This window comes from Staurois parvus, unplaced genomic scaffold (assembly GCF_062004578.1).
Source record: "Staurois parvus isolate SC_StPar_1 unplaced genomic scaffold, SC_StPar_1.0 ptg000858l, whole genome shotgun sequence".
NCBI classification, from domain to species: Eukaryota; Metazoa; Chordata; class Amphibia; order Anura; family Ranidae; genus Staurois; species Staurois parvus.
The window spans coordinates 1,535,001-1,549,997 of NW_028318654.1; the positions used below are offsets into that span (position 1 = coordinate 1,535,001).

Here is a 14,997-nt window from a genome sequence, read left to right on the forward strand (position 1 = left end):
TTCCATACACACAAATGCATTGGGAACACTACACATTCTATTCCAAATCAAAACATTTTGCTTTCCTTTGAATCACTTAATGAATATTTCATTGTATAAGCACTGTTTCTGAGAACTGCTGTACATCTGTGTTGCATGGAGTCAACCAACTTCTGGCACCTGTGAACAGGTATTCCAGCCCAGGATGATTGGACTACATTCCACAGTTCTTCTCTATTTCTTGGTTTTGCCTCAGAAACTGCATTTTTGATGTCACCCCACAAGTTTTCTATTGGATTAAGATCCGGGGATTAGGCTGGCCACTCCATAACGTCAATCTTGTTGGTCTGGAACCAAGATGTTGCATGTTTACTGGTGTGTTTGGGGTCGTTGTCTTGTTGGAACACCCATTTCAAGGGCATTTCCTCTTCAGCATAAGGCAGCATGACCTCTTCAAGTATTCTGATGTATTCAAACTGATCCATGATCATCAGGTTTTGGTTGCCATTTTAAAGCATTTGCGATCATTTTAGCTGAGCAACCTATCATTTCTGCACTTCTTTATATGTTTTCCCCTCTCCAATCAACTTTTTAATCAAGGTACGCTGTTCTTCTGAACAATGTCTGGAACGACCCATTTTCCTCAGAATTTCAGAGAGAAATGCACTGTAACCAGCATGTACAACATTTGCTGCCTTCCTTCCTTAAATAAGGGCAATAATTGCCACCTGTTTTTCAAAGAATGAATGACCTCACTAATAGAACTCCACACTGCTATTATTTTGAACATGCCCCTTTCAATTAGTGATTCAATTACACAGAATCAGCAGCATGCATGTCATGACTGTTGGGTCTGTTGGATTTCTATTACTCTACTACACCTGCTAGTAAATTATTTGCCATGTAGAAATATCATTTCTACCAAAAACAGTGATTGATCAGGTTAGTGATGTCTGACTGCTATTATTTTGAACACAACTGTATATTTGGACAGAGGCACAATTTTCATACTTTTGGCTCTGTATGCCACCAGAATAAATTAAAATGAAACAATCCAAATGAATTTGAAGTGCAGACTTTCAGTTTTAATTCAAGGGGTTGAACATAAATATCAAGTACACATTTTAGGAACTGCAACAATTTTTATACACTGTCCCTCCATTTTGGGGGGCTCAAATGTAATTGGACAAATTAATATAGTCATAAATAAAATGTTCATTTTTATATTTTGTTGAGAATCCTTTACTGGCAATGACTGTCTGAAGTCTGGAACCCACGGACATTACCAAAGACTGGGTTTCCTCCTTTCTGATGCTTTGCCAGGCTCTAACTGCAGTTGTCTTCAATTGTTCTTTGTGGGTATTTCTGCCTTTAGTTTTGCCTTCAGCAAGTGAAATGCATGCTCAATTGGGTTGAGATCAGATGATTGATTCAGCCATTGCAGAATGATCCACTTCTTTTCCTTAAAAGGTCCTAGGCTGTTTTTGCAGTGTGTTTTGGATCATTGTCCATCTGTACTGTGAAGCACCATCCAATCAACTTTGCTGTATTTGACTGATTCTGGGCTGACAGTATATCTCTAAACACTGCAGAATTCATCCAGCTGCTTCTGTCTTCTGTCACATCATCAATAAACACCAATGACCCAGTGACACTGGAAGCCATGCATGCCCATGGCATCACACTGCCTCCACCATGTTTTACAGATGACGTTGTGTGCTTTGGATCATGAGCTGTCCCAAGTCTTCTCCACACTTTTTCTTCCCGTCATTCTGGTACAGATTAATCTTAGTTTCATCTATCCAAAGAATGCTTTTCCAGAACCGGTCTGGCTTTTTTAGATTTTTTTTGCAAAGTCTAATCTGGCTTTTCTATTCTTCATGCTTATGAATGGTTTGCACCTTGTGGCAGGGGCAGACTGACAGCTCATGGGGCCCCCAGGCAATAGGGGATCATGGGGCCCCTGTATCCTTGTCCAAACTCAAAAAAGCCTATGAAAAAGGTACCAGAGGCATCTCATGGGGCCCCCTACTGACCCCGGGCCCTCGGGCAGTGCCGAGTTTCCAAATGGTCAGTCTGCCCCTGCCTTGTGGTGAAGACTCTGTATTTGCTCTCGTGAAGTCTTCTCTTGATTGTAGACTTTGACAATGATATGCCCACCTCCTGGAGCGTATCATTCACTGGATGTTGTGACTGGGTTTTTCTTTACCATAGAGAGGATCCTGCGATCATCCACCACTGTTGTCTTCCATGGACGTCCATGCCTTTTTATGTTGCTGAGCTCACCAGTGCGTTCTTCCTTTCTCAGAATGTACCAAATTGTTGATTTGGCCACTCCTGATGTTGCCGCTATCTCTATTCACCCTTAGGTCATTACAGAGGACAAGGGGGCACTCTTTACATCTGGAGGAAAAGAAATGTAATCTCCAAACATGGAAAGGTTTCTTCACAGTGAGAGCTGTGAAAATGTGGAATAGACTCCCTCAAGAGTTGGTTCTGGCCAGCTCAGTGGATTGCTTCAAAAAAGGCCTGGATTGTTTCTTTGATACACAGAATATAACTGGATATAACATTTATAGGTAAAGTTGATCCAGGGAATATCCAATTGCCTCTTTGGCGATCAGGAAGGATTTTTTTTCCCATTAGGAGCAAATTGGATTGTGCTTTGCTGGGGATTTTTTTGCCTTCCTCTGGATCAACTGTGGGTGTAAGATTATAACTTTTTTTTTTTTTCTCTGTGGTTGAACTGGATGGACTTTGTCTTTTTTCAGCCAGACTAACTATCTAACTATGATGGATTTGTTTCGTTTTTGAAGCCTTAAATAAAGCATAAGTCCTTAGGGTAAAACTTTAGAAAAACTTTTCTCAGGCCTGGAACGTTGTGGGGAGGATTTCCTCTACTTCTTGTCCCAGTGACAGTGATTTTCCAACAAGAGACAGCAATAAAAACACTCACTGTAGTTAAAAGAGTGAGGAAGCATTATTGTTAATTTATCTGTAGTCCCCAGAACAGAACATGAGGAGATATTTCTCCAGCAGACATAGGAGACAGATAGGTCTTCTGACCGATGGGTATTTCTGAGGGTCCTTTCCAGGGCGGACTAACCATTTGGAAACTTGGGCACTGCCCGAGGGCTCGGGGTCAGTAGGGGGCCCCATGAGATGCCCCTGGTACCTTTTTCATAGGCGTTTTTGAGTTTGGGCAAGGACACAAGGGCCCCATGATCCCCTATTGCCCAGGGGCCCCATGAGTTGTCAGTCCACCCCTGGTCGTATCCTAGGTGGTTCTGCACCATGGATCTTATCTTAGGTGAGTCTGCTTCAGGGTCTTACTCCCAGTGGGTATTTCTGACAGTTGTATTCTAAATGTGTCTGCCCCAGGGATATTATTTTAGGTGGGTCTGCTCCAGGGTCTTACTGCATGCCCAATGGGTATTTCTGAGGGTCTAATCTTGGGTGGGTCTGGTCTTGGGTCCTATTTTAGGTTGACCTGACCCAGGATCTTATTCCAGAGGGGTTCCCCAAGATCTTATGCTCAGTTGGTCTGCCCTGGGAACTTATCCTGGTGAGTCTGAACCAGGGTCTTATTCTAGATGGGTTTTACCCAGGGTCCTATTCCAGATGGGCTTTCCCCAAAATCTTATGCCTAGTGGGTCTGCCCCGGGAACTTATCCTGGTGAGTCTGAACCAGGGTTATATTCTGGATGGGTTTTACCCAGAGTCTTATTCCACATGGCTCTGCCCCAAGATCTTATGCCAAGTGGGTCTCCCCTGTGATCTTATCCTGCTGGGTCTGACCCAGGGTCTTATTCTAGATGGGTCTACCCCAAGATTATATGCTAAGAATGGTTGGGATCATTGGTTTTTGATTATCACCTCTGCATGGTGCTCAGTAACTTAATCCATCTCTGCTTGGGTAGTTATTTGTTTTGTACAAGTGCACATACAATGAAGGTTTCATATACTGTGGTTTGTTTGACAAGTGCAGAGATCAATATAAAATAATTATTGCTCACGACTCACAAGCAGGTTATACTGAAAAACAAACATTAAGCAGAATTTCCACTCACTATGTAATCATGTCTTAAATAATTATTTCCTGAACCTCCGTCATTTTATAACAATCTTTTTATTGAATTTTAGATAAAATACACGAAAGCTGCAAAGTATTCGAGCAGAATCGAAAACATCAATCTCACTAACTGCTTACATTTAATTTATTAATAAAAATTGCAAATTGCCTGTTTTCATTGTGTATTTTGTACTATGCAAAAAGTAACAATACAATTAAAAACTATGCAAACATTCAGATTCAGAGCAGAATAAAAATACACAAATTGAATGCAGCTCTGTATTTATTAATACACCATTTAATGCAAGCAGTGCAAGCGTCTGGATTTAACTTGGTATCAGCCTTATGCAATCCACTGTACAGCAGAGATCAGAGAAGGGGGAGAGAAATGCAGCACAAGGAGCCAATCAGGTGTGCCATTGTGTGTGGAGCATACAGATAGAAGGATAGTGCAGAGTAAGAAAGAGATCATTTCATCAGTTTGCTGTTTCTCATTACACTGTCCAGTCACAATGTGCAGGTGGGGGTAGACCTCAGTGCTGGGACAAGACCAGCCAGCACCCAGGGCGAAGATGCCAAACTGTGCCCCCCCCCCCAAGATGTATGAGCATCATGTGACAGCAAAAATCCCCCCCCCCAAAAAAAAATGTCAACATTAATTGCCATGCTTAGCTGCAAAGCATAAATACCCATTGCAAGCCAAAATTCTCCCCAAACCAAAATTCCCCCTCCTCCCAGTACGAATAAATCCCTGTTGAAATCCCCCCTCCCACCATATATCGTTCCTCTCACTCCCCCCCTCAGCTCAAATCATCTCTCCCCCCAAATCTCCCCAGCTAGAATGACTTTCCACCCCCCAAAAATACCCTCTTAGTACACATCCTTAACCCCTCAAATTTCCCCTGCAAGCGCAATCTCTCCCTCCCTCTCCATATCCTCCTCCCAGCACAAATCCTTTCCTGACGAATTTCCCTTCCTAGCACAAATACCCACCAATCATCCCTACTGGCACAAATCCCCCCCGCCTCAAATCCCCCTTCCTAACACAAATTCCATCTTCTCCAAAATTCCCCCTTCTAGGACAATCCCCCCCCCCCAATCACCCCTTCTAGCAAAACACTCCAAATCCCCCCTCCTAGCACAAATATTCTTTCACCCATCCTACCAACACAAATCCCCAAAATCATCCCCGCTAGCACCCCCCCTCCTAGAACAAATCTTACCCCATCACCCTCCAAATTCCCCCTCCTGCACAAATACCCCCTCCCAAATCCCCCCCCAGCACAAATACTTCCCCCTATCATCCCTGCTAGCACATATTCTTTCAACCAAATGCCCCTTTCTAACATTCCCAAAATCTCTGCAAAATTTTGCCTCCTAGTATGAAGCCCCCAAATCACCCCTTCTAGCACACACCCCTAATCTCCCCTCTTCTTTCCCCTATCCCAAACCTGCTTGCCCCTATCATAAACCCCCCAAATCACCCACTCTCAGCACATCCCCCCCAAATTTCCCTTTCTAGAACAAATCCTAATTACATTTCCCCTCCTAGAACAAATCTTACTGTTAAAGAGTAAGTGAGTATCCCTGACTTTAGTTCTGCTTTAATGATCAGTTGGATTCAAACCCCTTGCTGACAGCGCAATGTATATATTGAGCTGCAAAGAGAGTGGGCTTTATTGTCCAGGCACTGCACATATGCGTCCATGGCGGCCAGAGGTTGAGTGAAGAGAGTGTGCTCACTGTGCTCGCCCAACCACTGACGGAGGTGTCACTCTGTCATAGCTTCTGAACAGCAGCCAGCAGGGCAGGCTCTAAATCATGTGATCTCTGCAATCATAGCAGTTACATGATACAGAAGCTGCACCATCATGCAGGCATTAAAGCCTTCTTAAAGGGTTAACTAGAAATCAATGACCATTGAAGACCTCCTGCTGAAAATTCCATTTGACTGTCTGGCACCATGTTTCTCCAGCTTCAGTCCCTTCTGAGTCACTGACCTCTGCCTCTTCTCAATGCCTTGTCTGCCCTAGACTGCTGCAATGTGCTCATGTAGCTTGTTTGTTGAGCTGAACAGTTAAAAATGAAGATGCTTCTTTTTCTACTTGTATTTTTACTAAGTAATTGAATGTTACAAGGGGTGGTAAAAAAAAAGGTGTCATCATTCGAGTGTGTCCAGGGAAGTAGGATATCTAAATATTGTCCTGTACATGCATATATCACTCAAGCTTGATAGCTCTCACTAGTAAAATATGTGAACTTTGAGGATTTTGTGGAGTAGAATTTGATGTTGAAGAAGATAGAATAACCAGATTTCAGACAGAAATAACAAATTCTCACTACACTTATTATTTCAGGAATATCAGACAATGTGTACAGGAAAATGTGCAAAGTTGATTGGGAAACTCCTCTTCCCATTGGGAATCCTTGCCATCGCTGCTAACCTTCTCCTATACTTCCCTAATGGAAAAATAATAGAGGTAGAGCAGATAACAGATTTTGTATGGTATTTCCATGGAATCGTTGGAGCTGGATTACTGGTAAGAACAAAATCCTATTTTTATGGGATGAAAAATATTGTGTTCATTGAAAAGTTTTCCTGCATGTCCTGTTGACAGAAGTAGATCAAATGACTGACTTCTGTTGAGCAGGTATGGACACACTCTGATCAAAATTTGACCAGTCCCTGCTGAACTGGCCAAATTTCGATTAGTGTACTGTATGAACAGAGCAATGTTTACAGCAAACATTTACAAAGCTTTTCTAGTAGCGTTCTTGAAATGTGGGGCACTACTACCACAGCCCATTCATTTTTTGGGGCCCCAAAGTAGAAAAAAATGTCTCTGTTTTATTTTTCAACAGAGCACATTGTGTGTTGTGTTGCACTGTAATGCATAGGGGTGCCATTCAAAGTCAATGGCACTGGGCTTGGTATGCCATATTTTTTGCAGGAACACATGCGATGGTAAATGGGACCATAAATCATCGTTCATTTGCAGTCTGGTATTGTACACAAATCTTAATGGAAGAGCTCTGCAGATTTTCTTTTAGAAGCTGAAGTCCATGAGAACAGCTGCATAGTCTACATGTGCCGTGAGACATCATGCAGAAGTTGTAGCACATAGGTGCTGTAATACATAATGCAGGGAACAATGAGTTCCCATTCATCCCTTGAACTTTAAAACATGATCAAACACAGAGAACACATGGAGAATCATCACTGCCTATACTCATTCTACATATTACAGTGCCTGTCTACCCACATCCTCTGCAAAACATTGATACAACCCCTCTGTGTCCCTAAAATACAGTGTAATGTAACAGGGGGCACTGGTACAAAGTTGACTAAGGAAACAAATTACATCAATCTCTGTCCGAGGACTGAAGTTCTATTCATTTGTTTCATTAGCTAACTTTGTACAAGTGCTGCTTAATGGTGTGTTCTTGCTGGATGCTGGGAAGCATGCCTTCCATGTGCACAGCCATATGGTGGGGGAGCACCTACACTTTTTAACCAGCTCATGTGCACCCAAGGCTGGTCCTCTTCAACTCACTGAGGAGCTATGGGCATAGGATTTTCCCCTGAGTGCCGTACAGAAGTACTACTAGGAGGACCCTGGCTTGGCCTGGCCTAATCAGCACCACACCAGTAGCCCTGCCATACCTTCCTCAGGTCTTATGCCAATGGACCCCAATAGCAGCCACATACAGCACAAGTTTTTGTTTCCAGAAGTTATAGAGGTTAGGAGAAGGAAGAGTCCACACAATGGAAGCCTTTTAACTTTTGACTGAACCAGTTGATACATATACAGTATATATTTACATCCTTACAGTCATCCCCATGGTGACAGCCCAATCCTTATTTGTCAGATAACAGTAGAGATGAGAGCTGAGTCAAGGACCAGCCCATATACATAGAGGTTTGCCAGTTTCCCACATCCTATGCAAAAGGGATGTGAGTCCCCTACAAGTCCTATACCTTTTCTTCTTTGCTTCCCAGAATCTAGAGCCTCAACTATAACAAGAAACCAAAAGTACAGACCTGTGTTATTTTTATTGGCACCAATCATAAAATAACCATCAGTTCTAAAAAATATATTTGTGTTTGGAATTGATGGTTATTCTTCAATGATTGGTGCCAATAAAAAAATCCAGATGCATACTTTTGGTTTCTCATATGTAATCTAATTTAAGGGTGTGGCACCACTACCGTTTCCCCTATCTTATATTATTTAGCTTCATAAATTACAGCTATGCATACCTTGGTCCTTGCACTGTTTCCCATAACCAACAACCACAGACCTGCGCCAGCCAAACTATTTATACAGAACCCTCTACCAAAGACACCCACACTGGCAGGGCAGGGAGGGCTAGCACTTCCTCACTTTCTATAGTATGCCCCACTCACTACTCTGGGGACCTCTAGGACTACCAAGGACCTACTATTCTCTACAGAGTTCCCAACCGTAACTATGGATATATGGATATATCTAGTGACTAATTTGGGAAACCACACCAAGCACGTCTGTGCTCCAACTCTACACAAGTATTCCCTCAGCAGAGCTTACTAATAAATTGCATTTCAATATAACATGTGGGCACATCGGAAGAGGGGCAAGATTGTCCTGCACCCCAATCAGCACAGCATACTGCTGCCCAGCAGCAAACCACTGGCTAGAAACCAATTAAAAGAGTTTTTGTAGGCATCACAAAGTTCTTGCATTTCATCATTATTAATCTGAAAACATGCCCCTGACAGGTTTATTTTAATTCCAAAGGACTAAATAAATCTAACAATCTTTAGGTTGTCCATACGCAGCTACCAAAGTGGACTGAACAATTGTTTTCTCCATGAAATTAATTAGTACTACTCTATTGTGCAGGTTTTCCTACCTGCATTTATGATGTTGGGTGCTGGAGGAGATGGGTGTTGTGCCAACAGATGTGGGGTAAGAAACTCTAATCATCATGCTTATGAAAAGTTTTACAAATATCTTATGTTTCATGTGTAAAGTGTGATCTTCACAGGTTATATGTCATGTTAGAGCTTAGCTTCTCAAATCTGTCCTCACGTCTCCCAAAGATTAAACTTTTTAGGTTTACTCTTTAGAGAATAGTTGGGACAATACCTATTCAAACTAGAGAGTTCCCTAAATTTTTGTGTAAATATCCACAAACGTACACTCTTAGTGTTATCTGAGGATGGTTTGAGAACTTTAATTTTGAAGCATTTACCTTCACCAACTATAATGAATTGTGCCTTAGTAGCCATCATCATCGTTTGAGGGCAAAATGAGAAGGGGGCAGCAGGAATTATTGTGGATAAGATAGAACTGCCAAAAGCATGAATACAAATCTTCAAGGGCTCAGGAAAAAAACTATGCAGAATCAGACTTGCTGTGCAAAAGACCAACTAAACTACCACTAGAAAAGAACAGACATGGAAACTGAACTATGTTAGCTGTGCACATTAAAAGTCAGGCAAAGTGCATAGGACTAGTCACCAACGTTACCTATGGTCTTCCTGCAGCTGAACTTTTCCCCATTACTAACTTACCATGCATGATGGTGTCTGTGTGGAGGTGGCCAATTTGGTAGAGACTGTGCTTTGATTTCTCATGTCAGAGCCTCCAGCAAGGAAAACAGTGAGCAGCACAGTAGTGACATTGCCAAATCTCACTTCAAATCTCCAGAGACTAGCAATCAGAGGCAGCAGTGCCTTTGATCTCACACTGCAGATACACAGTGATGAGCCTGTAGGTACAGGAGTGCCCAGGCACAATCATAAACCAGGAAATTCTCTACTATTAGAAAAATGTACCACTTATCCTGAATTCCAAACTATGGCCTATGCACAGTTTCCATTTCTAAATGTTCCATATAACATAGCAAATTCTAACTTTTTGCCTTCAAGTCCAATTTAATTAGCTGCACTATTTGGTTAAAAACCATGTATTCAGAAGACACAGTCTGTACGATAGTGTCATGTTCACTAGCCAACGCATTGGCATGCCCCACACCTTCCTACTGACTCATCACTATGATGAATGGTACTACCAAACAATAGGAATGTGCGTAAAGTGGCTTTACAGTGTTAGAATGGTTTATTGGTACAAGCTGGGCACAGTCCTCCAGAAGCAGCACTACCATAGTCTCTAAATCAGGAGTCTCCAAACTTTCCAAAGAAAGGGCCAGTTTACTGTCCTTGAGAATTTAGGGGGGCTGGACTGTGATCAGTAGCGGTAAACAATGCCTGATCTTTGGTATTAGTTGGAGAAATAGTTGGTGTCAGTGGGAGAATAGTGCCCCATTTTTGTTGTCAATGGAAGGAATTATTCCCCATTGTTGGCATCAGTGGCAGGAATTATTCCCCAATGTTGGTGTCAGTGGCAGGAATAATGTCTCAAGGGCTGAAAAAAGTGAAGAAAAGGGCCACATCTGGCCCCAGGGCTGCAGTTTGGAGACCACTGCTTTAAATTAAGCACTTTTTCGACATTTAGCTGGTCTTGTGTAAACTAATGGTTTCCAACCTTAGTCCTCAAGTATAACCAAAAGGCCATGTTTGGATTCTTTTTCTTAGATAAAATAGATGCAGAACCACTGACACTGATTTTAAAGCACCTATGCAATCTGAAGAAAATCTTGAAAACATGACCTGTTGAGGGTGTTTGAGGACTAAGGTTGGGTACCACTGTTCTAAATCATTTTCTATTTATTGTCCTTGCCCTAGAAGTGTATAGAGATTAACATACTGTAAGGTGAAAGAGTGGGTACAAGCTGTAGTCTGTTGACCCTAAAAACTGCTTACTTGTGAACATTGGCATATCTCCAAAAGCAGACATACTGTAAGTCTGAGCATTTTGAACTCTCCAGTGAAAAAAAAAATAGCCTGAGTCTTGAGACAATATTCCATGCTCATTCATGAAAATCACACTCTTTCTCAGATATTTCATGCCACTGAGTGACCAACATGTCTGGTTTTTACTGTTGTTTTAGGATGTATTCATGTTTACAGCAACTCAACATATTTTAGGTGCCTGCTGAACAAGATGTGCTCTTACTCAAGTCAAACAACCCTGTAAGAAGTTACTTACAGTGACCACTTAGGAGTTAAGGAAAAACTGTGAACTGATGGTAATAGATCTGCAATGATCTGCACTTGTTGACTCTATATAAAAATATTGTAGCCCTCTCAGGGGCGGACTGACAACTCATGGGGCCCCCGGGCAATAGGGGATCATGGGGCCCCTGTGTCCTTGCCCAAACTCAAAAAAGCCTATGAAAAAGGTACCAGGGGCATCTCATGGGGCCCCCTTCTGACCCTGGGCCCTCGGAGTCTCCAAATGGTCAGTCCGCCCCTGAGCCCTCTTTTTTTTGTGGGGGGGTTATGAGAAATGGCCCTCCCCAAAAAGGATATTGTGCTAAACCTGTAGGTAAATAAGAGAACCAGAACCTTTGCTAAGTGGAAGAGTTGGGTTTGATAATAAAGCTGTCAGTGCCTCCCACCAGAACTGGGCCTCTGTAAACTGGGGGGTTCCATTATTGGGAAATTAATCAGTAGCTAAACAAGTAATTACAAGCAGAACTACAACAACCAGCATATAACATTAGCCATAAGTATATCGATGTACACCAGTATAGAAATAATACATGTTGTTCAACCAGCCTGGAACGGAGCTACTCACTAGCAGGAATTGTAGTGTGATATTGGAACTGTGGCACTGGAACTCAGGGTCAGCCTATCTCTTATGCATTTTAGCCCATCCCTAATAGTTTTTAACCTAACTTGCGACCTGGTCACCTGAAGTCTAACCTGGCTCTAGCCCATGCTGGTTATCAAGCCCTAAGCTAAAACTAGCTATAGAATCCCAAACCAGAAGGGACAGGGTTAACTAGAATAACAGAGGCTGCATATAAACATTTGGCATAAACAGGTTCACCCACAAATATACTGTAAGGTGACCACTACACATACACTAGCACAGACCTAGATATTTGCAACTGTGCATGAGAGATAATAACAAGGACAGGGAAGAGATACTTTTTTCATGAGGATTTAGAAATACACTCAGCAGCTGCAGTTAAACTATTAGGAATTCTTGCATAATAGTCCCTTCTGGATGGGGTTTTGCAGCATGGACAGGACATGTGGCTGAGACTTTCTCTGTCTTTCCACTTCCTTCTTCCAAGGTTTCAAAGCTAACAACCCAGGGACAGGAAGTGCATACATAATTATACAGATATTAGCAGCTAACAGTACAGGGCATCAGATCCCTACGGTATAAAATAAGTAAAGACAAAGAGAACGATGACAGAGTATTACTGCAGTGTACATATGTCTTCTTTTTTTGGTTTGTCAGATGTTCCTGTCTGTCCTTCTGTCTGCACTGGGCACAGTGGGAGCAGCGTACTGCGTAGTAATCTCAGTTATGGGCTTGATTAATGGTCCTCTGTGTGACATAGGAGATGGAGAATACATATATCCCTTCAGGAATGACACTGATGAGTAAGTAGTACAATGAATAGAATATGTATATTTACTGTGTCACATTTGTGTTCATTTTTAAAGGACTGGTCCACATAAAAAGGATTTTCTAGTTATAGGTGGGGCCTAGTGAGTCAGCCCTGGCTACCTATATTTCTGTCTCTATCTGCCACAATTTCCAACTCAGTCGATGAGATCAACTGATAATTAAAAAAAAAGGAGGAGCACATGGGTAAGACAATACATTAAACCAGGGATCTCCAAACTTTCTAAACAAAGAGCCTTCAGGCTTTAAGGGGGCCCGACTGTGACCTATGGGAACAAAAAAATGCCCCAGGTTCAGTGAAAGTAAACAATGCCTTGAGGAGGGAGTACAAAAATTACATAGTACCTGTGGTCAGTAGGAGGAGGATCATTGGTATTAGTGGGAGAAATAATGCCCAATCATTGGTATCATTTGGAGGAATAGTGCCCCATTATTGATGTCAGTGGGAGGAATAGTGCCCCATCATTGATTACATAGTGCCTGTGGTCAGTAGGAGGATTAGTGCCCGATCATTGGTATTAGTGGAAGAAATAATGCCCTATCATTGGTTATCATTTGGAGGAATAGTGCCCCATCACTGATGTCAGTGGGAGGAATAATACCCCATCGCTGGTGTCAGTGGAAGGAAAAGTACCCCATTGTTGGTGTCAGTGGAAGGAATTGTACCCTACTGTTGGTTTCAGTAGGAGGATTAGTGCCCAACTGTTGGTGTTAGTGGGAGGAATAATGCCCCACTGTTGGTGTCAGTGGGAGGAATAATGCCCCACTGTTGGTGTCAGTGGGAGGAATAATGCCCCACTGTTGGTATCAGTGGGAGGAATAATGCCTTGTTTCAGTGGAAGGAACAATACCTCAAGACTTGGATAAATGCAAGCAAAAGGCTGCATCTGACCCACAGTCCACAGTTTGTAAAAAACTGCATTAAACAAAACAAAAATTGCCCAGCACTCAGTTCAGCTAGTCAGCACACAATACCAAATTAAACGTTTTATTATTTGAGTTTTTCTGAATGCTTGGGAGGAGTTTAAAGCAAAGCTGTTGCTTTGCACCAAATGTGCAGAATACTGGTCCTCTAGTCTATAGTCTTTATAAATTCACCACATTTGCAATGTTTCCTCAGGCTGGGATTCCATACATGCTTCCCCAGTGAGTTTTCCATTGAAATCAATAGAAGCACACCGAAGTTCATGTTAATACACGTATGTGTGCTTTCAACGTGTGTTGCAATGCACTTTGTATTAGATGTCAACATGCATTACAACACATCAACATGGGTTTGACGCATGTCATGGTGTGGTTTTGTGCATGTTTCGATGTGCATCATGCTGTGGGTTGATACATCTTATTGCATGCACTGAGATGCATTTTGAAGTGTTTCCATTGATTTCAAAAAGACAAATATGTGAGTCCAGCCTTAATAGGATTATCTGTTTACTGGTTGATTTGACTTGTTGCTTAGACATGCTTGTTGATTGAACTTCGTTGAATGTCTCTGATCCACAGAGAGAATTACCTGTTCAGTCAGGACAGGTGGAGCATCTGCAAGGAACCAGAGAATGTCGTGTTGTGGAACGTTGTCTTGTTCTCCATCACATTGGGAATCTCTGCCATTGAGGCCGTCCTGTGTCTCATACAAGTCATCAATGGAGTCATTGGGGCGATCTGTGGCACCTGCTTGAGGAAAAGAAAGGTCAACGTATGTCATTGTTAATAATGGTCTTTCCTACAGAATAAGGAGCTCTTCACAGTTATCTATTTCATTAAAGTGGTTGTAAACCCCAGACATGAAATATGAAAAAAAAACATATCTCTCTATAGTGTGCACTTGTCTCAATTAAGAGCACTAAGTGTCATTTCTGTCTGCTGCCTCATTCCTCTGATATCAGCACGAAACACATCTGACAAGTTTTCCTGAGACCAAGAGAAAAATGGTAACAGGGGAGGGACCTCCAGCAGATTGACAGCCTCAGTTCTGTTCCTGAGAGCTGTGTGGAGAGGGGGTGTCCCTTCCCTTCAATCAGCTCTCAGTACCCTCTTCACTGAGCTCCGCGGAGTGTAATTTCAACTCTCCGCCCCATTTTTCTGAATTCTCAGACACGCTTTATGCAGCAGCCTCCTGGTTAGCTAGGGGGAGCTCTAACTCTAATTGTTAGTCAGAGGGTGAGCCTGATGTGATAGCCAGAAGGGTGAAATATGGATCAGGGGCTAAAACTTCCTCCTGCTGTGGAACTTTGGTAAAAGATCTAGAAGCAGTGGGAGGAGGAGAGGAGTGGCTGATCTGTACTTTTAGATGATCCTGGCCAATCCCCAACAAAAGGCTTGGCATGGGGCCAGGACAGCCCTTAAAAGTGACAGAGCCTGCTCGGCAGCAGGAGAGTTCAGGTGGAAGATGAGAAAGTGAATATGGAGAGTAGG

The 14,997-nt window shown here is 42.5% G+C and overlaps 1 protein-coding gene across 1 annotated transcript in view; it reads left to right on the plus strand.

Annotated features, from left to right (window-relative positions):
• The window catches only part of LOC149443481 (transmembrane 4 L6 family member 1-like), a 32,986-nt gene that overhangs the window by 7,223 nt on the left and 10,766 nt on the right, over positions 1–14,997 (plus strand). The window contains exons 2-5 of the mRNA XM_089655634.1: positions 6,409–6,591; positions 8,935–9,000; positions 12,412–12,557; positions 14,086–14,278. Of these exons, the coding sequence (XP_089511760.1) occupies positions 6,421–6,591; positions 8,935–9,000; positions 12,412–12,557; positions 14,086–14,278 (576 nt within the window). The 5' untranslated portion in view covers positions 6,409–6,420. The remainder of the gene's footprint in view (positions 1–6,408; positions 6,592–8,934; positions 9,001–12,411; positions 12,558–14,085; positions 14,279–14,997) is intronic.